The sequence below is a fragment of the Ovis canadensis genome, chromosome 15 (assembly GCF_042477335.2).
Source record: "Ovis canadensis isolate MfBH-ARS-UI-01 breed Bighorn chromosome 15, ARS-UI_OviCan_v2, whole genome shotgun sequence".
Lineage (NCBI taxonomy): Eukaryota > Metazoa > Chordata > Mammalia > Artiodactyla > Bovidae > Ovis > Ovis canadensis.
Genome location: NC_091259.1, coordinates 87,924,683 through 87,947,513, shown reverse-complemented (window position 1 = coordinate 87,947,513; position 22,831 = coordinate 87,924,683). Strand labels below are relative to the sequence as shown.

At 52.3% G+C, this 22,831-nt stretch overlaps 1 protein-coding gene across 2 annotated transcripts; it reads right to left on the bottom strand.

Moving 5' to 3' along the window:
* Positions 1-1,783: 1,783 nt before the first annotated feature.
* On the bottom strand, positions 1,784-14,314 carry LRRC55 (leucine rich repeat containing 55). 2 transcript variants are annotated; one of them, XM_069554202.1, is made up of 3 exons: positions 13,967-14,314; positions 11,322-12,822; positions 1,784-6,047 (listed from the first exon to the last, which is right to left on the bottom strand). In XM_069554202.1, the coding sequence occupies exons 2-3, from the start codon at positions 12,019-12,021 to the stop codon at positions 5,812-5,814; spliced, it is 936 nt and encodes a 311-aa protein (XP_069410303.1). In that variant the 5' UTR covers positions 12,022-12,822; positions 13,967-14,314; the 3' UTR covers positions 1,784-5,811. The 2 variants fall into 2 exon arrangements, with proteins under 2 accessions (XP_069410303.1, XP_069410304.1); XM_069554203.1 differs by lacking the exon at positions 13,967-14,314 and adding an exon at positions 13,572-13,795.
* Positions 14,315-22,831: the final 8,517 nt, after the last annotated feature.

The window sequence follows — 22,831 nt, the reverse complement described above, 5'->3', positions numbered from 1 at the left end:
GAACATTATTGAGGGTCTAAACTAAACCGGGAACTGCTACTTACTCGCTGTGTAATCTGTCTGGGCCTCAGTTTCCTCATCAGGAAATGGGTATAATGAAGACCTGTCTCGGGTTGTGGTGAGAATTAAGCCCATTAATGCAAGTGTTGTGCTCAGCATAGGATCTGGCCGTATACCAAACTCAATAAATGTTTCATCACTACCGTCATTCTAAATTGCAAGGCGCTAGGGATAGAGAGCACTGAGTGAGACAGACAAGGCCTCGCCTTCTGAGATATCAGCTCATTTCACGGCCCTGAGTCTTGATCTTGCACTTGTTCAATACAGTGTCTTTTAAGTCCTTTTTTTTGGCCATGCCACACGGCTTGTGATATCTTAGCTCCCCAGTCAGGGATCGAACCTGCACTGCCCGCGTTGGAAGCGCAGAGTCTTAACCACGGAACTGCCAGGGAAGTCCTTCAGTCCTTACTTTAAGAGAAACACACTGCCCTTCTCGAGGAGACTCCTGGAAACACTGGTTGGGGCCGCGTCTGTTCTTTCCATCTGAGTGCTGAGTCAGTGCCTTCCCTTCAGTGGCTTCATGCTGCGCGTGGAATGTTTGTACTCTGGGGCAACTGGGGTGGGAGGACCAGAGGGAGATTAGGACGTGCATTGGTGGAAAGAACCACTTCTGGCTTAGAGCCACTTCCTCCCTAGAGCACCGGGATAGCCACGGCTGCCTTCGTACCTATAGAAGTCGATTTTGCTCCTTCTTTTCCTGTCTCTGTTCCCAAGGTACACTGTCCAACCACCTCATTCCTAATGATGTGTAGGCAATACTTGCAAGATGCAGTAGGTTTAAAAATCTCTGCTTTTTAAATTTTTAATGATTTATTTTGGCTGTGCTGGGTCTTTGTTGTGGCATGTGAGTTTAGTGGCCCTGAGGCATCTGGGATCTTAGTTCCTGGACCAGGGATTGAACCTGTGTCTCCTGCATTACAAGGCAGATTCTTAACCATTAGACCAAGTGGAAGTGTTAGTCGCTCAGTCATGTCTGACTCTGCGACCCCATGGACTATAGCCCATAGGGCTCCTCTGTTCATGGGATTCTCCAGGCAAGAATACTGGAGTGGGTTGCCATTCCCTTCTCCAGGAGATCTTCCTGACCCAGGGATCAAACCCAGGTCTCCTGCGTTGCAGGCAGATTCTTTACCATCTGAGCCACCAAGGCAGTCCCCAACCCCTTCCTTAAAAAAGAAAATACATTAACCTATGAGAACAGGGATTGAGGCTGCACCAGTGAGGGCCTCATCCACCCGCTATGCTGTGCGTGTAGATGCCTGGTTTACTCGTGCATCTGAGCTGGCGTCATCATGTCCACGTGGCTGGCATGGACCATCTCCCAAGCACACCCTCCTTAGTGATGCTAACTAGACAGGCGCACCCACTTGCCTTGGCATGCTTTGCAGATGACCCAAGCTGCAAACACCAACACATATAAGACATATGCTCTCCTCTTTGTATAATTCCAGGCACCAAAATATGCCTACACGCAGTGGGTGTGGGCATACAGACGCAAGTGTATGCTTCTCTGCCTGGGAGAAATATGCTTCTGTGAGGTTCCATCTACTCCCACACGGAACCTCCGTGGCTGGCACCTCTCCTAATTATTCCATCCACTCCCTCCCCATGGACCCTTGGTGTGTATATTTTGGCACATTCGCTTGATTCCTTCTCCTTTTTCTCTCCCTCTTTCCCTGCCTGCCTCCCTCCCCCTTCCTCCTCTCCACGACTCTTTAGAAAATTTGTTAAACTATACACTCTTTATTATTAATGTATGTGTATGAAAAATTCTTCCCAGTTACAAAAGTGCATGGTTATAAAATCATCTCCATACAAAGGTTGGCATCGTCCCACTGCCCGCCCCGCCCTAACCCTCCCGCCCCCAGACCATAGCCTTCTGCTGTCGAGAGAGCTCCCTGGGTCCAGAACTCTCCAGCCGGTGTGCTGCGGCAAACTCGCGGGTGCTCGGCAAGGGACCTTGCAGCCTGCCTCTTCCCCTCCCCTGCTGCCTCCTTCTGGAGCTGGGGAGAGCAGATGAGCTTCTCCAGGAAGATGTTCTTTGGAGGAATGGACAAGCATGTCTCCTGGTACCCTTTCAGAGCTGGAACCGATGTCAGAGTGATACAAGCAAAGACATCTCTAGGGAAAACAGGGCCCTAGGTCTCCCCGACGGAGAGGCAGCTGTCTTGGTCTGTTCACATTCCATACACCAAGTTGCTCAAAAGGAGCCGGTAAACTATAGCAACGTGCGCTGTGCTCAGTCACTCAGTTGTGTGCGACCCCCTGGGCTGCAGCTCACCAGACTCCTCTGTCTATGGGATTTCTCAGGCAAGGAGACTGGAGTGGGTTGCCATTTCAATCTCCAGGGGATCTTCCCCACGCAGGGATCAAACCTGTGTCTCCTGCATTGGCAGGCGGATTCTTTACCACTGAGCCCCTGGGAAGCCCCTAGCAGCCTAGGGGACCTTCATCGACAAGGGTTTCCTGGGAATCCCTGTGGGGATGGAGATACAGATGAGGGTTTTTCATTGGGTGTGCACAGAAGTGGTGTCTTTTCTAAAGAACAATTTTCTTGGCCCGGACCTTGACCGTCGTAGCCCTGTTGGGTAGCTAAGCTTTGCTATCCTCAGGCTCGGCATGTCCTTATCTTCTGTGATAAGGACAGCTCTCTGAGGGGTAGGGAGGCAGGCAGGATGTCAGTAGGCTGCCTCAGTTACATGCTCATCTCTCCTGTGTTTTCTGAGCGGCTATTCCTACCCCTAGTCTGAAGGGATTCCATCTTACTGTATGTAGTAAGCTGTACAGTAAACAGGCTGCTGAGTAGACCAGTCAGAGAACTGAACTCAGGCTCCAGAGAGACGGGAGCCATATCAGGAGACACCAGCAACCACAGAACCCCACGCACAGACACACGGACTCAGAGATACCCCAAGGCTCACACGTTAACCAGCCTGGACAAAACCGAGTGAGGCCTTGGGGGAGCCACATCGTGGGTCCTTGGGCAGCAGGGCTGTGGGAACGATGCCAACCAGGGCAGCTAGATAATTTCCAGAAGCTTCCTCTAGAGGCTGGCTTTGAGAGCCTGTTCAAGACGATGGTGGTGAGGGGCAAGGGAGAAGCAGGGAATTCCACGGCCATAGGGAAGTTAACTGCATTTTACATTGCGATTTATTAACTGGGGACCTTTTAGTAGCTGGAGAAGCATCTATTCTTTAAAAGCCTGTATCCTATTCAGAAAGGTTTGCCGTCAATGGGGACTAAAGAGTATTATTAGAGAGAACATTTGATCTCAAGGGTTGGCTTGTTTGGTCTAGTCCTAGGCAAAAAAAAAAAAAAAAAAAAAATCCTGTCTTAAAATATGTTAACTATATTTCAGCAAACCAGAGTCTCTAAGACATTTTGATAGATGTATATGGTGCCCCTCTGTGGGAGGTTTAACTGTGGTAGGACTGTTACTTCTAACAGTTCTTTCCCAAATACTCTTTTTGTTGTTGGCTGGACTCGCAGAGAGCGACCTTGGTCTGCCGGCCCCTGGACACAGTGGAAGAGGGTGGGGGCGGTCTTGCTCCCATAGTCAAGGAGCAGAGCTCTGGCCTAGATGTCGTACGTGAGACACAGAAGAGACAAGGATCAGGCACCCCAGTTCCAGCGAAGTGTCGGGCACTCTTGGTTGACGAGCTCATTCTCCTCCATTTGCACCCTGCCAGGAGGATGGGTGAGGCGAGTTTACTGGAGCCGAGGGCACGGTAGAAAGTCCCCGATTTAATCTCGTCTCTGCCCATCTTGCCAGCTTATGGGACTGGGTCCTAGAGGGGACCCCTATCCTGCAGAGGGGACTGCTTCCTGTTGCCTCTGTATCTCTTGCAACACAGACAGTAAGGCGCAGGCAGGATGGGGGAACACAGCTTTCTCTCCCGTTTCCCAGAGGTCTTGTCTCTTGCACGACCGCCACCACGGCCGCCAGCTCTGACGTGTTGTTGACACTTTGCAAGTCAGGTGTCTTCTATGATTTGACCTGATGCGAGTACCTCTAACCGGCAGGATGTCACTGCCCTTTATTTAGCCCATCGACCAGGGACCTTGACGGCTGGCAGTGCCGAGCCGCCTCAGGCCCTTTCTTCCTCAAGCATCCAGGAAAGCCCTGGAAAGCGGACCGAGATGGAGTTGAGTTGCCACCCTGCCACGCAGACAAGTCGTACCTGCTCTGGAGTGTATTTTTTCATCTATAAAATAGGTGCAAGGATGTGTGTGGTTTGCCTCCCACCCAGGGTCGTGAAAAGTCAAGGAGAATGATACCAAAGCCCTTCACAAACTGTCCTGCGCTGAACAAATATGGGAAAGCTCATGATCACGACGATGAGACCGACCACGAAGAGACAGACGACGAGGAAGATGAGTTGCTAACTGTGCTTTGCACGTGATCTCTTGATTTTTGACTGACCGGTTAGACAGGGCGCCCTGAGTGGAGCTGCCTAGCCCCTTCCTTCTAGAGTAACCTGGGGTAAGCGACTCAACCCGCTCCAATTGAATCTTCTGTAAAATGGGAATAATAACACTCACTAGGCAGTGTTGCTGGGAGAATTGTAATCAATGAGTTAACAGACTTACAAATGCCCCAGGAGAGTGCTGGGTCCTTTCTGGGAGCTTCATCCAATCGGAATTTGAACTTAGAGAAGGTTAGAGGACATTGTGATGGAGTTTTATTGGGGTTTTATTTTGCTTATTAAGTAGCATATGAGTTAACCTGTCTGAACCTTGGTTTCTTCATCTGTACAATGGGCACGATGATGCTTACCTCAGCAGACTGTTGTGTGCGTGAATGGGAATTGTCTCTGGAGAGAGCCCTTCACTGTGCCTGACTCCGGCAGGTGCTGGGCAGTGAGCAGCTCTCTCATCCTCTTGCTGAAATGGGCCAGTGGCTTCGAAGGAGGATCGAACCCTCCTGCGGTCACGACTGTGGCGGCCGTCTCCATCAGGCCCTGGGGTCACGCTGCAGGGCTGCACCGCAGGGTGCACTGTCCTGGAGGGACCCCTCGGTGTGGGCACAGGGAGAGTCACAGGTGAAGAGTCCTAGGGCGCCAGGATTCCTGCCTCCCCTTCAGAACCCCACGCTCCAGTGCCAGGCAGCAGGTGGGGGTGGGGAGGGGGGCTGCAGGGGGTCACTGCCTGGACCTGCTCATCTGCAGGTGACAGCTGGGCACAGGTGACAGCTGGCCGTGTAGGATGGGGCAAGGGCGGTCAGCGGGAGGGGGGTCTCACCTGGTGGCCAAGAGCGTCGGGGGTAAGTTCTGGTCCTGTCCTGCTCCCGCTCTGTCTGATCGCTGTCACTGTCCACACGCCACACGTATTGTCGGCCGGTGTCTGCCCTCCTCTGTCTACGGACAAAGCAGGTGTTCCTTCTGATGAGGCACTTCACATATTGCCTCCATTCTCGTAATGCCCTCGGATTTTCTCGACAGTAGACGACCCGTCCTCCGGGCCTCCATCACTCGATGTGCTGCCGAAACGCCTTGAAGGGAAGTTCCGGCTTCTCGCTCCTCTGTTGGAGGTCAGGGCCTCGGGGGCCAGGGTGGAGGTCCGATCCAGCTGGCAGCTCCTGTTCCTAGCGCAGCGCCTGGCTCCCCCGAGACGTTCACGCAAAGATGGCTTCGTGACCCTGCCTGAGCCGCGACGGAGGTGACCAGGAGCCGCAGCGGGTGGCTGGGGAAGGTGTCCGGCGGCCAGCCAGCCGTGGCGGGGGGCGGCGTGGAGGGGCGCCGGGCATCCGCATCAGATCTCCTCCTCTTCGCTGGCCTTGCTCCAGCGGTGGCAGCAGTTGGCAGTGATGCCCAGGAGGAAGTTGGTGGCCACGGATGCGATGGAGACCACGAAACCCACAAAGGCGATGAAGAGGTAATCGTCCAGGGTCAGGGTCAGGTGGCAGGCCTTGAAGCTCTCCTCCGTGAGCGAGAAGAGGGGGGCGCCCTCGACTTCCGGGGGCCCTCGGCACTCAGCCAGCTGAGAGTCTGCAGCACAGAGACAGGGGCGGGGCGGGGGTTGAGGCCCTGGAAGGGAGGGCGGGAGGGGAGAGCCCCCAACCCTGTCCAGGCGGAGCTGGGATTTTACTGAGTTACTTCTGCTGCCTCCAGTTTCACTGGCCTTCTTTAGCGCCCTCAATAACCCTCAGGGCAAGGGTTTTTGGACCTACTGAATATCTCTATAGAGGTGGCGATGACTGCTTGGAGACGTTAGTAATTTGCCTCGAGTCCAGTAGTCCCTGCTAGAGGCAGATCTGAGGCTTTGCGGGGATTTCAACATTATCCGCCTCTCACAATAACCTCCCAACTGGTCTCCAGGCTTCCGCCCTTCAACCATCTCCACGCTGAGATGGTCCTTTTAAACGTGAAGCCCTACCTAGAGACTGTCAACCCGAGGGAAGTCTTAAGTTAAACAGAGAAAGAGAAATATTATATGACATCGCAGAACCTTAAAAATGAAAAAACAACTCACAAATGAACTTACAAAACAGAAACAGACTCACAGACTTAGAGAATGAATTGATGGTGGCCCTGGGGGTGCACGGGGTGGGGAGGGGTAGTTAGCTTGAGAAAGTGTCAGTCGCTCAGTCGTGTCCGACTCTTTGCAACCCCATGGACTGTAGCCCACCAGGTTTCTCTGCTCATGAGATTTTCACCCAGGCAAGAAAACAGGCGTGGAGAAACCGTTCCCTTCTCCAGGGGGATCTTCCCAGCCCAGGGATGGAACCCGGGTCTCCTAACATGCGCAATATTGTACATCAAGTATACGTCAATATAAAGGAAAGAAAAACACGAGTGAAGCCTGCCAGGTCACTGTCTGCTTGAAACCCTCCCCGGCTTCTTCTTCCCACAAGGACCTGCCCCGTCCCTTCTCCTCTCCTCCTGGTTTGCTCTGCTCCATCCAAGCTCACTTCTGCCTTCACCCGAGCTGGTCCCCTTTCAGCATGAGGAGGCTTTGCATTCGTCCCCTCGTCCCCTCGGGAGGGGGTTCTTCCTGCCCCGATCTCTGCATAGCTCTGTCCCTCACTTCCTCTGGGACTTTGCTCAAATATCAGCTTATCTGTGAGGGCTTCCTTGATGATTCTATATAAAGTAGCAACCCCGCTTCACCTTCCTCTGAGCATCCTCTATCTTAGCTGCTCTGCTTATTATTTTTATTTTTTCCAATGTACGAAGCCTGTATGTGGGTCAGGAAGCAACAGTTAGAACTGGACATGGAACAACAGACTGGTTCAAAATAGGAAAAGGAGTGCGTCAAGGCTGTATATTGTCACCCTGCTTAATTAACTTATATGCAGAGTATATAATGAGAAACACTGGGCTGGAAGAAGCACAAGCTGGAATCAAGATTGCCAGGAGAAATATCAATAACCTCAGATATGCAGATGACACCACCCTTATGGCAGAAAGTGAAGAGGAACTAAAAAGCCTCTTGATGAAAGTGAAAGAAGAGAGTGAAAAAGTTGGCTTAAAGCTCAACATTCAAAAAACGAAGATCATGGCATCCGGTCCCATCACTTCATGGGAAATAGATGGGGAAACAGTGGAAATGGTGTCAGACTTTATTTTTTTGGGCTCCAAAATCACTGCAGATGGTGACTGCAGCCATGAAATTAAAAGAGGCTTACTCCTTGGAAGAAAAGTTATGACCAACCTAGATAGCATATTCAAAAGCAGAGACATTACTTTGCCGACTAAGGTCCGTCTAGTCAAGGCTATGGTTTTTCCAGTAGTCATGTATGGGTGTGAGAGTTGGACCGTGAAGAAAGCTGAGCGCCAAAGAATTGACGCTTTTGACCTGTGGTGTTGGAGAAGACTCTTGAGAGTCCCTTGGACTGCAAGGAGATCCAACCAGTCCATTCTGAAGGAGATCAGCCCTGGGATTTCTTTTGGAAGGAATGATGCTAAAGCTGAAACTCCAGTACTTTGGCCACCTCATGCAAAGAGTTGACTCATTGGAAAAGACTCTGATGCTGGGAGGGATTGGGGGCAGGAGGAGAAGGGGACGACCGAGGATGAGACGGCTGGATGGCATCACTGCCTCGATAGATGTGAGTCTGAGTGAACTCCGGGAGATGGTGATGGACAGGGAGGCCTGGCGTGCTGTGATTCATGGGGTCACAAAGAGTCGGACATGACTGAGTGACTGAACTGAACTGAACTGATCACCATCGCCCAGTTTGTTACGTTTGCTCCCTTTGAATGTAAGGACTAGTCCCTGTAGTACCCTTAGCATTAGAGCAGGGGCCTGTCCAAGTGAATGCGCAAACAACCTTTGTTCATTGAATCTGAGAATGAATGACTGTGCAGTCCACAGCCGGGTGTCTTTTTATGACCCCATGTGACTCTTCCAGATACACAAGAGTGTAGGGTTGAGTATGAAATTACCAGCCTGGATTCAAATCCCCTCTTTCTCTCTCCTTGGGCTTCCTTGATGGTTCCATCCCTGGGTCAGGAAGATCCCCTGGAGAAGGAAATGGCAACCCACTCCAGTCTTCTTGCCTGGGGAATCCCATGGACAGAGGAGCCTGGAAGGCTATAGTCCCTGGGGTCGTAAAAGAGTCAGACACGACTTAGTGACTGAGCAACAACATCCATCACACATTTGCACGTGGCTGTGAGTGGTTCCACATTACTCTGCCTCGGAAGGGAGAGTGGCAGGTGGGTAGCAGTTTTGCCTTGAAGCCAGGTATTCCTTGCTCAGGGGATAGATACCAATCGAACGCTCACCTGGGCAAGTCTTTTTGCCTTTCTGGCTCTTATGAAGAGGGGTGATATGTAAGAAGTGGATCACTGAAGCTTAATGTCTAAGAGAGTCAATGCGAAGGAGCTTTTAAAGCTATTCGGTACATAAATGCTGTGAATTCATTCTGCAGTTGTTGAAGGAAAAGAATAAAATGCTGGACTGAAATCGGCTCCCTTGAGAAGCGGATGAACGTGATTCTGAGAAGTGGATTCTTAGAAAGGGAAAGTCAGGTTCAGAAGAAGATGAACCTCCCCCCAGCCCCAGGGCTCAGGCGCCCCTGTAGGCTGTGTGCACAGTAGCCCAGACCCCGCGGAGGACAAGACGGTGCCTGGGGTTGACCATCAAGACATCATTGTCTTGGAACCGGAAGATGCTGAACCCCAAAGTCTCCTGCAGGCATGAGTGGGGTGGTGGCGGTCCATCGTGAGGCTGGGGGGTGTGGGAACCCTGAGGGCGATTGGCAGAGCCCTCAAGAGGGCAGCACAGGAGCCTGCGGGCTGACAAAGCCCTCTGGTTAATTCAGGGACCAGCCTTGAACCTGATTTATATCCCAAGGGGGTCCTACAGCCCAGTGTGTGGGGATTTGTCCAAAATGGAGGGACAGTAATAGGAATCCCATCAAGAAGAGGGGAGGAGGAAGCAGAAAAACACCAAGTGAAGAGGACCACCTCGTCCTCCCTACACGAGCAAGTTCTTTGCCCCCAAGAGATTATCCTAGAGATACCGGAAAAGCGTGTTCCGCTGAACACGGAGGGGGCGTTTCTGGCTGCGGCCTGTGGCCAGCCACGTGGCCTCCCTGGAGCGCGGTTCCCCGTTTGTACAGACACGAGGCTTCCCGACCCCTCTGCCCCTCGCTGGGGCCCTGCGCTTCCCCGAAAGGCAGCGGAGACCTCGGGGCCCCCAGGAAACAGGGAGCCCCTCCGTGAGGAGGAACCCAGCAGGACCTTTCTGTCCTTAGAGCGCGTGCGAGAGAGGAAGGAGGCGCAGCCTGCAGAGGCTGGGTTAGGAGGGGGCGGCTCCAGGCCGGCGCCGGCCGCCTCCCCCCACCATCACCCCGCCCCGGCCCCCAGCTGGTCCCAGAGGACTTCCTCCCGAAGCTCCGCGGGAGCACGAGAACCCGGACCACAGCCCTCCCGCCACCCAAACTAGTTCGATCCTGGGCTCCCCACCCGGTCCTCCTCCCCGCCCCCACCTCATTCAGCCTCGCTCTTTCTGAACACGCTCCGCGCCCAGTTTCTGGGAGAGCCCCTAGGGGCGCCCCACCAACCCCGAGCTGGGGCTGCCATTCTGCTAGTGACAGGGATAGGGTGGTATCAGGGCTCCACCAGCCGACCGGTGTGGTTCAGGCTCCTGCAGGCCCCGGTCCACTCCCCATAGAGGCTGGCTCGGAAACTGCCGCGGAACAGGGTCTCTTCTCAGACCTGAGCCCTCCACTCCAAGCCCAGACCTCGCAGAATTCGCAGAGGCCCTTCGGCCGCCGGGAACTCAAGCCCCGACCCTTCCTGTTAGCCTAGAACCTGCCTCATCAGGATAGACGGCCAGACGGCCAGGGTTTGAATCCTGACTCCACCCTTAACAGCTGTGGGACCTTGGGCAAGTTTCCGACCCTCTCTGAGCCTTGGTTCCTTTGTGTGTGTCTCATCAGGGTTCTTGTGAGGATGTGATGAGCTGGGTATGAGGTGTTAGTTGCTCAGTCGTGTCTGACTCTTTGCAGCCCCATGGATAGTAGCCCACCAGGCTCCCTCTGTCTATAGGATTCTCCAGGCCAGAATACGGGAGTGTGGGTAACTATTCCCTTCTCCAGGGGCTCTTCCTGACCCAGGGATCGAACTTGAGTCTCCAGCACTGCAGGCGGATTCTTTACCGTCTGAGCCACCAGGGGATGAGTTAAAACATAATCTACTTAGAATAGGGCCTGGCGGATAGTAAGTACTAAAATAAATAGGGTGAGCCACTTCTGTTTCTTCTCGTAGCCGGCATACTTAAAGAGCAGTCTGGTAGAGTAGCACAGAGCTTCCCAATCACATAAACCTGGGTTTTCTCCACGGCTCTGCCACTTTTCACAAAAGTGTCTCTGGCCAAGTCTTTTCATTGTTCTAAATCTCAGTTTCTTCACCTGTAAAATGGGGCTAACAAGAGTGGGGTCCCAGGAGGTAACACCCTCCCACTGTGGGGATCATGGTGGATGCTCCATCAACACTGTCAGTTACTAATGAGCTGCTCTGACTTTCTGTCTGTCTGTCTGTCTGTCGCCATAGGTTATCAGTACCACGGGGGTGGGTGAGGGCGAGGTCTGTTTTATTAAGCAGGGTCCCCGGCATCGGCACGCACAGCAGAGACTTGGGCATCCTCGACAGTGCGGAGGAGGCCAGCCCAGGTCCTGATCCTCCCTAGGCGGGGTCTCCAGCCCCTCCCTCTCCCGCGGAGCCTTTGCTCTCCGTGGGCAGCTCCCCGCCCCTGCACCGCACCCCCCCACCGCCCCCCCCCACTGCCCCCCCCCGCCACCGCTGCCTTACCTGCGGTGCAACGCTGGATGCGGTTCCGCAGCCACTTGAGCAGGGGCTCCATGGTGCAGCCGCACACCCAGGGGTTGCCGCCGATCTGCAGGGTCACCAGCCCGGGCAGGCCTTCGAGGGCCTCGAGGCTGAGGAAGGCCAGGCCCCCGAAGCTGAGGTCGAGGTCCCGCAGCTGCGCCAGGCCCTGGAAGGCGCGCGGGTGCACCCGGCGCAGCCCCGGGTTGTGGCTGAGGTCGATGCGCAGGAGGCCATGCGCGGCCTGGAACATGCCGGCGGGCACGTGGCTGAGGTTGTTGTAGCTCAGGTCCAGGTGTGCCAGGCGCTTGGCGTGGAGGAAGAGGCCCGCGGGCAGCTCCACCAGGGAGTTGTTGCGTAGGCTGAGCACGCGGAGCTCCGGGTAGCACGTCAGGTAGCCGGGCGGCACGGCGGCGATGCGGTTGTGCGCCAGGCTGAGGTTGCGCATGTCCACGGGCAGCTCCGGGGGCACGGAGAAGAGCCGCTGGCCGCTGCAGTCCACCGCCTGGTTATGGCACGTGCAGAGCACCGGGCAGCTGGCGCCGCCGTCCGAGGGCATCACCCCGGCCGCCACAAGGAGGGGCACCAGCAGCAGGGCGGGCCGCGGGGGCCTAGGCCAGGGCCGGTGGGCCGAGGCATCGCCCATCTTCGGCTGTGGGCAGCAGTGGTGCTGATCGGAGCCCATCGGGACTGGGGCTCTGGCGGTGGAATCAAGAGTCAGCCGCTCAGAAGGGCAGCTGCTCCCTCGGGCGCCTGAGCCCTGGGAAGTGGGGCTCGGGGGCACTGGGGGTCATGGCTTAAGCCTCTCCCAGGGGCCTCTGGGCACCGGAGGGCTCCCTGGGTGAGCGCCACTGGAGGTCCCCTTTGGAGACTAGGGGGGCTCGCCACCCAGCGGAGGTCCCCCAGCGTTGAAACAGATGATCAGAGCTCGAGAAAGGGAGGACACAGGGATGTGGAGGGACCAGCTGCCCGCGCGTCGGGGAAGGGCCCCTGGCGGCCTTTGGGGTCCTTCTTGCCCATGACTGTTGGGTGCCCCCCGCCGTGGACCGTGTCTGAGAGCTGGGAGGGGCGTGGGGGACAACAGGGGTGCCTCCCAAGGGGCCTGACAGGTCCCGGGACGCCGAAGCCCAGTCCCACGTCTGGGCCGACGACGCGGCCAGGGCTGCTGCTGTGTCTCCTGCCCTCGGGGTCTCAGAGGCCGTTTCTCCCAGGGGCCCAGGGGGCTCGAGTCTGGGAGGGTCGAGGGGTGACCGTCTTGGGGAGGGATCCCGGGGCGAAGGGGGTCTCCAGGGGCCTCCGCCGCCTCAGTCCGCGGGCTCAGTGTCTCCCGAGGACCCTGGAGAGGGGAGGACCCCGGCGAGCCGGGCTGTGGGCTGCTGTGGCGGGAGGAGCCCCGCGTCCGGAGGCGGAGGACTAGGGGGGCTCAGGCGACGGTCCCGGACGGTCCGGCGGGCTCAGCGTTCAGCGGGCGGGGACAGACGCCCCTCTGCCAACAAGGAAAGCACTCAGGGGGCCGGCCGTGCCCCCCCGCCCCCCCCGCGGTTCTCCGTCCTCTGTCCCGGCTTCCCGCTGCCTCCCACCCCGTCTCCTTGTTCTCCGCGTCCCGCCTCTGCGCGGTGGGCATCTCGCCCCATCGTCACACCGGGGTCGCCCGCTGCCTTCCCACCGGGCCTGCGGCTCTCCCGCGGCCCCCTCCCCGCCCAGGGCCCTGGGCTGCGCGCCTCGCGTTTGCTGCGTCTCCCGGCCCCGCCCCCATCAGCAGCAAATGTCCCACCTTTGAACAACTCTCTAAGAAAAATGCACACACTCGGGCTGTTTGCACCCCCTTTCCACACTCAGCACTCACATCTCTCTCTCACACACACACACACACACGCAGATACACACAGACACACGCAGACACACACAGACACAGACACACACACAAACACAGACACACAGGCACACACAGAAACATAGACACACACAGACACACACACACTGACACACACAGTCACACACACATACACTGACACACAGACACACTCATACACAGACACACAGACACACAGTCACATACACAGACACACGCTCACACAGACACACAGTCACACTCACACACACACAGACACACTCCTACACAGACACACGCTCACACAGACACAGTCACACTCACACACACACTCACACACGCACACGCACACGAGCGTTCTTCTCCTGGGCCTGCCGCATGTTTCGCCGTGGCCGCGCTCGCACCTCCTCAGTTTCCTCCTCCTGCACGCGCTCCTGCAGAGCCGCCACTATCTTGCACCCCGGTGCACCCCTAACCCAGCTCCCTTTCCCACGGACTCCCCGCTCCGCCCTCGGCCCCCAGCGGGCGCCCACACCCGCACCGGGCAGGCGGGAGGCCGAGCGCGGACACGCCCGGCAGCCCTGCCCCGGCTCCCGGCCCCCGGCCCCTGGCCCGGGCCCGTCCTGCCCGCCCGCCGTCCTCACGTGCCCTCCCCTCAGCCTCCGCCCGGCGCTGCTCTCGTCTCACGCTTGCAGCCTCCATCCCACCCAATGGGAGATCACCCCGCTCCCCGTAACCAGACCGCTTCTTTCGGAGCCCCAGCTCCCCTGCACCCCACACCCCGCGGGAGCCCACTTACTCGGGTCCGAGGACACAGCCATCCGCCTGCGGCAGACCCGGGCGCCCCTGCCTCATCCTGGCCTCCCCGCGCGCGGCTTCAGTAGGATAGACTGCCTCCTGGGCTGCTCCCCTCCCCCGGCGTCTCCTCCTCGCTGGCTCCAGGATCCTGGGGCGGCATCCTCCGGGGTTTCCAGCGCTGGGGTACCCCTGCTGCTCCTCTTTCTTTACTCAAAGGGCAACCGAGAGAGGCGGGCGGCTTGAAGAAAGTTCACGGAATTCGGGTGCTTCTCACCGAAACTCGGCGGAGCCGAGGCAGCTGGGGCTGGTGGCTGCCGCCAGGTCCTTCCCTCCCGCCTCCCTCTCTCTCTTCCCTCCCTGCTCCCTTTTTCGCTCCTTTTTTTTTTTTTTTTTCCTCGAGGGCCAGGTACTGACGTTTCACGGTCTCTTAGCAACAGCCTCCACATCTCTGAGCAACAGGAGAGCTGGCGATGGACCCCACCGAGGCGACAGAGCAGGGAAGGAGGCATCGCGGAATCCACACCCGCGGCTCCTAGTGATGCGATGAAGGGGACGAAGGGTTCCGGGGGGCAGACGCTCAGGCGGGGAGATGAGAGGGCAAGAGGACCAGGGAGAGCCTGGGGCAGGGGCAAAGGCGTGGTCTGCAATCCGAGGCAGAGGAAGGGAAGCTTAAGGGCATTAGACCCTAATGGGAAAGGAGTAAGAGCTCGGAATAGAGAAAGGAGAGTGGGGGGTGGGGGACAAACCAGGGGAGGCAATAAAGACCGGAATGAAGACGGGACAAAAGAGAGAAGTGGTGAGACCAGCTTGCTCCCTTGATGGGCTGTATCTATTCAGTCGATATACAGCATCTGTTTCCCTGGGTCTGAAGGTATTTTGGTCACTAGGTACCAGGTGACTAGACAGGATCAGAGCTTGTCAGGGATAATTGTAGGCGGTGGGAACTTTTCTGGTCGCCTAACTGTCCCTCAGTCCTGACCTCACGAGCTTCGAGAGCCTCTGGGATGCAAAGGGCTGACTCTCCTTTCCAGGTGCGGTGAACCTGGGGTTGTAGAGACAGACCTGTCTCTCGGGGCCTGACAGTTGCCAGGAAAGCCTTGCGGCTCTTGCTCTTTGTCCAGGCCCAGAGGCTCTGTTGTCCCCTTTGCATCGCTCCAAGCTTCCTGCTCTCTCCCACCCCAGACAGACTTCAGAAGAGGGTCCAGACTTTGCAACACTTCTTTTCTTGTTGACCCATGGAGCAAGTCTCCAGCTGCCCTGAATTTAAAAGAAAAGTTTGGCTGGTTGGTTTGGTCAAAGAGCCGCCTCATCTCTTCTTCTAGTTATTAGTTATTGGGCACTCGCTGTGGGCTGCTTCCCTGGGGGCTCAGCTGGTAAAGAGTCCGCCTGCAATGCAGGAGAGCCGGGTTTGGTCCCTTGGTGGGGAAGAACCCCTGGAGAAGGGAATGGCAACCCACTCCAGTATTCTTGCCTGGAGAATCCCATGGACAGAGGAGCCTGGTGGGCTACAGTTCATGGGGTTGAAAAGAGTTGGACACGACTGAGTGACTAAGAACAACCACTGTCTGCTGGGCACTTGATTACACAGTGGGCAGATAGCCACTGGTAAGATAAATGTATGTTCTGCCCTTCTAAGGGCTAACTAAAAAATAAATAAAGACAGAGCTATTGCCAGCCCTGTCTGTCCACTCAGTTGATCTGAGGCTTCTTCTGTTTCAGTAATTTCTTAGATCTGTAGGGGAAACTGAAATGGAATAGTAGAAAACAGGTATCAAGTTGGATAGATTTACAAAGTTCTCAAAATCACCATCTTTTCTAGCATGAGCCTTTTTTCCAATTGGAGGATAATTGCCGGTAAGGCAATTCGTGTGTTGGGCTCTGCCGTACAACAGTGCGAATCAGTCCTAATTATACACATACTCCCGCCCTTTGAGGTCTCCCGCCCTCACTTCACCCTTGGCGGTCATCACGCTGGGCCAGGCTGGGCTCTCTGTGTTATGCAGCAGCTTCCTGCTCGTCATCAGTTTTACACATGACGGCATGAATGTCAATGACGCTTTCTCAACTAGTCCCGCCCACCCCTTAGCCCCTGTGTCCACAAGTCCGTCCTCTGTGTCTGCATCCCCGTTTCTTCTCTGTAAATAGGTCATCAGTTCTCTAGATTCCAAGCATACGCATCAATATACCGTATTTTGTTTTTCTCTTTCTGACTTACTTCGCTCTGTATGACAGGCTCTAGGTTCACCCACCTTGCTTCAACTGCCTCAAATCCATTCCTTTTCATGGCTAATACTCCATTGCATGTATCGGACATGACTCTTTTCCTATGTGGCCCTAGATGGCCTCCTTCCCTTTTCACTGCCCTTTCTCATATTATGCTCGCCTGGAACCTTCTGCGTTCTGCAGTGTCCAGTGCAGAGCAGCAGAGTCCCCACTGCACTGGTGTTTACACACTAAGTTGGCTGAGGAAAATACAATTTGCATCACCTTCCCTCCCCAAAGAAGGGAATTTTCATTCAATTCACTTATGAACTTAGAAATTAAATCTTTACCTTAGTGCATGAAACACAACGTGTGGAAACAAGTGGCCCAGTATAAACAAGTAAAGCAAAGGAGCAGAATACCTTATTAACGTTGAAAAAGGGTAGAAAACATAATTGTCTCAATGGAAGCTAAGAAAGGTGATCAGTGTCTTTCAATATTTCATGTTGACTAAAGACATATTGGAGAAGGCAATGGCACCCCACTCCAGTACTCTTGCCTGGAAAATCCCATGGACGGAGGAGCCTGGTAGGCTGCAGTCCATGGGGTCGCTAAGAGTCAGACATGACTGAGCGACTTCACTTTCACTTTCCACTTTCATGCATTGGAGAAGGAAATGGCAACACTCCAGTGTTCTTGCCTGGAGAATCCCAGGGGCAGGGGAGCCTGGTGGGCTGCCGTCTACGGGGTTGCACAGAGTTGGACACGACTGAAGTGACTTAGCAGCAGCAGCAGCAAAGGCATATTAAAAACAAAAAAGGTTTTCTTCCTTTACATAGTATGTTTATGTTTATAGTAGAACCAATAACATGACTGAAAGCAAATATTTGTGACAGTTTCCTTAAAAGATAGGATCTAGGCAAGAAGGCTTGTCACCATTTGAAACTATAGCTTTCTGAGTTGTAAACGAGGAATAATTGGAACGGGACCTATTTCACGAGGTTGTTTTAGGTTCCATGGATGGTTATTAGCAAAGCACTTAGAGCAGTATACAGTAAGCATACAGATGTGTTTGTGTAATGAATAAATAAAGCAAAATAAAACAAACTGCAGAGTGTAAGACTGGTGAACTAGTTATGCAGCAAGGAAAACAAGTGACGCAGAAATGGGAAGTGAAGAAAGGAGAAAAATCACGTTTGCTGGTGCTTTGAATGTATTCTTGTGCAAGATAAGCCTCCAGACCTTTGGGAAAATCCCAACTCAGAAACATCCTTGCCTATGTCTTCTGTAAAAGTGAAGTTTAATGGGGATAATTATCTTTTAAATGATTTTTTTAAAACCATAGTCATTTTCCAAGTATTAAACCACTGTTTCCCAAACTGGTGTTTCATGGTACACTGTACACTATGAGAAAAATGTTTGTTCTCAGATAAGTTTGAGAAACATTGGATTAAACAAAATGAAGCAAATTTATTTGTTGAGATTTTTCGGAGCTTTTAATGCGAAAATATTCACAGTGACTCAACAAGGGAAAGGGGGAGAGTGAAAGATGTATAATACCCAGCATTGCTCTAATGCTGGGTGGCTGGCTGCTCCCCTTAGCAGAATGAGTTTCTCTACACAGCAGCCTTGCAGTGGGAGGGACTCAACTTTGAACCCCAGTAAAATGATACATTATTACATATCATGGCCGTTCAGGGTCTCTTGCAATTTATTGATTCCATGATGGTTCCATCATGAATATGGAAGATTTACTCTACTGGACAAACACACAGAAATTAATCTGAGGTATAGATATAAGTGAACTGAACAATTATTTTTATTACTATTATGATTGCTTGACATTCATGTTAAGTTTGTTGTAATAATGATAGAAAACCTTCAAACGCTTGAGAACAAATTTAATCTACCACAGAAGAATTCTGCTCAGGGAAAACTGTGAAACGTCAGTAGAACGGCAACACAGGAAGAAATAGAAAGCTAATCTCTCCAGTTGCTGAGAAAGCGTAACGATAAGAAAGGTGACTCTGCTTTCTGCATTATAATAATTTAATGAAACATTTGGGAGAATCCGGTGAACTGGTCGTGAAAACCATGTGGGAGAAAAAGGGGCGGGAACGCACAGACAATGTTAATGAAGACAATGATGCTGGGAAGTGCTTAAAAGTAACGGTGGTGGATTTACCTAACTGAAAAAAAAAAGTTAGAAAATATATTGTGAGCTGAAAATCACTCAGTGGTATCACTCAGTACTTGTGCTTCGGGAAATGACCATGGGAATGACTATGCTTTGAGTAAGTGCCTCTCACTGTTAGAATACAGAAAATAAAAATGTGAAACAAAACCACACTGTTGAAAGGAGTCCCAGAGTAAGAAATGTTATTGAGATTTTTCAGCATCATATTTCACTTTTATACTCTGAAAAAATTCCAAATGGTCCAAACTGCAACTGAGAAATAGTAAAAATATACACACAGGATGAGAACAGAGAAGCACATTTCTCCCGGATCTGGAGAGAAGATATCTTTCTGTGTGTTGAGGAAATGGAGAATGTCAGTGGCAAGACGGCTTTTGTCAAATATACAATATTGAGAGATGACAGGGTTTCACTGAGCAAAAAAAAAAAAAAAAAAAATCTTAAAAATCAGAGAGAAAGGAAAGACACTCAGTGAAAAGCAGGCTTTAGATAAGTGATACGAAGTAACCCATGTGGGACTTCCCTGCTGGTCCAGTGGTTAAGACTCCACACTTCCAACGCAGGGGCGCAGGTTTGATCCCTGATTGGGGAACTAAGATCCCACATGCTTTGCAGTGTGGCCAAAAATTTTTTAAAAATGGAAATAATCCATGCAATATATACATGTATATTTTTCACACAAACTATACTAAGAAAGGTTACAAATAGAAGTCTTACAAACTGATATCACACACAGATCTCTAACGCAAATTCAGAAAAGAAAATGTTTATATTAATTATATCTAAATAAAAACAAAACAACCCCTAAAGCATTGTGGTAGGCAAGACTGGAGGATGATCTTTATGGTAAGTAGAATAACAACTCCCATAGTTAGTCTAATCTCTGATGCCTGTGAATATGCTACCTTAAATGGCAAAAGGGACTTTAGGGATGCAATTAAATTAATAATCTTGAGATGAGAAGATGAGCTTGGATTCCCCAGGGAGGTCCAGTGTTACTTAAGACAGAAGCAGCAGGGTCAGAAAAGGAGATGTGATGATGGATGCAGAGCTGGAAGATGGTACCTGCTGGCTCTGCAGATGGAGGAAGGGGCAGTTAGTCAAGGGATGCAGGCTGACTCCAAAAGCTAGAAAAAGCAGGGAGACGGCCGTTCTCCCAGAGCCTCCAGATGGCCTGCAGCCCTGCTGACCCATTTCAGGCTTGTGACCTCCCAGACCAGAAAGATGAGAAACATATGTTGTTTTAAGCCAGTTTGTGGTAATTTGTTTCAGCAGCCAGAGGTAACTAATATAGCCCTGGAGATTCCTACATCCCCGCCACCCCCCACACCCCCCACCCTGTGTACGCAGGTCACCCCGTCCCTTGAGTTTCAGCAGAATCTGTGACTATGATAAGATATAGTTCCTGTGATGAGCCCAATTGTCAGTTGATTTTGTGTTAATTAAAAGGAAAATTATTTAAGATGGCGTTACCTAGCCAGGGGAACCCTTAAAAGGGCCTGGGCTCTTCCAGAATGGGTATTTGAAGAATACTCTCCGCTGCTAGCTCTAAGAATGGGGGAAAGGACCTAAGAGCTCTCCGGTTGCTGAGACTGATTCCTGGACAACCGCCAGCAAGAGAATGGGGACCTTGCTTCTGCAGCAGGAAGGACCTGCCTTCTGCCCATGAGTTTAGAAGACGACCCACAGGGCTCGATGACAGCGTAGCTGGCCAACATCCTGACTTCAGCTGTGTGAGATACCCAGGGTAGAGGACCCAGGTGTGTTGCGCCAGGATTTTAATCCGTTGTTATCCGCACAGAAGCCTAATGCAGACATCGTGTGGAAAAAGGAATTGTTTGGGTAGCACTTCAATGCGTGAACAATCCCCCTTTTGTGCTAACATGCTCCATGAGCATCAACAAATAAATCTGCAATGTTCACTGAGTTTAGTATGGTGGGGTGGGGGGGGGGCAGGTACTTGGACTCTTCCTGAAGGCCCTGGGCATTGGCTCAGATCTGCTTAGGAAATTGCTGGTCTCTTTGATCCAGCAATTAGGAAGAAATTACTTCATGCAAAAAATTCATAGCAGGGATATTTATGATAATGAAACGTGGAGAAAATATGAGTGCCCAGCAACAGGAGGTGCCAAGCAAACATCATATTAATAGGAAGGAAATGCCATGGAGAACAGGATTAATTGCAGTACCCTGATGGGTAATACTGACGCTTGGGAAGCATGCAGAATTGTGCTAATTGAATGAAGCAGAGCAACAGTTAACTCGCAGCGACTCCACCAGCTCGCTGGCTGTGCGCCCTTAGGCTGCTTACTCATCCTCCTGGTGCTCCATTCGCTTATCTCTAAAATGGCCTTGATTTTAGTTTGTACCCGAAGCTTTGAAAGAGGTTGCCAGGAGATTTGAGAGAGGTGATATATGTGGAACCTGGCTTAGGAAACTGCTGGTCTCTTTGGTCTGGCAATTTTATTATTTTATTTTTTGGTTCTTTCTAAGACCTCCATGTTTTAGCCTTTACCACTACTATTAGTCACACTATATAAAATGGATTGAATGCCTTCTCTGCCTCACTCTTTAAAATCTCTTGATTCAACCTGGAGGCACTATTACTTTACATGTAATTAATATCACGCGGGTGGGGGCTGTGTAACATGGTGGTTACATCAAGGGCTGTGGAGTAGTAATAGCCATAAACTGGACCCAGAATTATTGTAAGAATTAAATGACCTACGTTAAATGGTTCATAGTGCCTGACACACAGTTAGCTTTCAACAAACCTGAATTATTACTACTAAGTTGGCTTAAAGCTCAACACTCAGAAAAATAAGATCATGGCATCTGGTCCCATCACTTCATGGCAAATAGATGGAGAAACCATGGAAACAATGGCTGACTTTATTTTTTGGGGCTCCAAAATCACTGCAGATGGTGACTGCAGCCATGAAATTAAAAGACACTTACTCCTTGGAAGGAAAGTTATGACCAACCTAGAACGCATACTAAAAGGCAGAGACATTGCTTTGCCAACAAAGGTCCGTCCAGTCAAGGCTATGGTTTTTCTAGTAGTCATGTATGGATGTGAGGGTTGGACTCTAAAGAAGGCTGAGTGCCAAAGAATTGATGGTTTTGAATTGTGGTGTTGGAGAAGACTCTTGAGAGTCCCTTGGACTGCAAGGAGATCCAACCAGTCCATCCTAAAGGAGATCAATCCCGGGTGTTCATTGGAAGGACTGATGTTGAAGCTGAAACTCCAATACTTTGGGCACCTGATGCCAAGAGCTGATTCATTGGAAAAGATCCTGATGCTGGGAAAGATTGAGGGCAGGAGGAGAAGGGGATGACAGAGGATGAGATGGTTGGATGGCATCACCGACTTAATGGACATGGGTTTGGGTGGACTCTGGGAGTTGGTGATGGACAGGGAGGCCTGGCGTGCTGCGGTCCATGGGGTCGCAGAGAGTCAGAAATGACTGAACGACTGAACTGAACTACTACCACTGTTATGTTGGGAGAGGGCTGGTGGGGGTGAGCAGGGAACCCACCTCAGACCACAGGACTAGTTCTCAGGCAACAACCTGAGCCCATCCTTTGAACCATGAACCACTCACACTTCCTGTTTCTTGGCTCCTGGCTCCCTGGGCTGGTCCTTGGCTCCTTTGCTCCCTGCCTTGGTGATCTTCCACACCACCCTGCTGGAGTTGGAGGTTAACATCCTGCATTGTTCCTCACCACTTCAGAGGTGTGTGCGTGTGCTCGTGTGTGTGTGTGTGCTCGTGTGTGTGCATGGATATGTATGGGCGAGGGGCACAGGGGACCGAGAGGGTGGGTGTGCATACTTCGGAAACGTAAAGAGCAGAATCTCACAACTGACTGTCTCAAGACAAGGTGTGTTCATACAATGTGATTGGCGTTTGGCTTCTGTTCTCTGCCCTGTGCCTGCCCCTACCTCGGGGGGAGGGAAGTGCGGAGGGGAGGCAAGGACAGATGGGATGAGGGGTGGGCGGAGGGGTGGGGTGGTGTGTTCCTTTTATCAGTCAGGATTCTGTTGGCCGGATCTTTCCTGGAATCATTGCTGCCATCTTGCAAGTTCCAGGCAGCTACCAGACTCTGAATTGTTCCTGCTGATAGAAAACCTAGAGCTTTTCAAGTGCGTCTATCTGAAAAGTTAATCCTATTAATTTTATTATTTTACATTTTGGCCGCATGGCATGTGGGATCTTAGTTACCCCAGCAGGGATCAAACCCTTGCCGCTTGCATTGGAAGTGCAGAGATCGCCAGGAAAGTCCCTGAAAAGTTAATTTATTAAAGTTTGTTAGCAACTGCAACACTCTTGACTTCTTAAACTCTCTTCTCTCAGGCGCTCTCCATGTAACGGTGTCTTTATCTGTCTGTTTCCATTGCGAGACTGTAAGCAACCTGTGGACAGGGGAAGAGCTTTGTTTATGGTTTTCACAAGTGTTTAGTATATA

Bases quoted from the DNA above. Each gene is read 5' to 3' on its own strand.
- LRRC55 (XM_069554202.1), bottom strand. From the start codon at position 12,021: ATGGGCTCCGATCAGCACCACTGCTGCCCACAGCCGAAGATGGGCGAT. The intron at 6,048-11,321 runs GTAAGGCAGCGG...TCTGTGCTGCAG, and splicing joins CATCCAGCGTTGCACCGCAG to ACTCTCAGCTGGCTGAGTGC.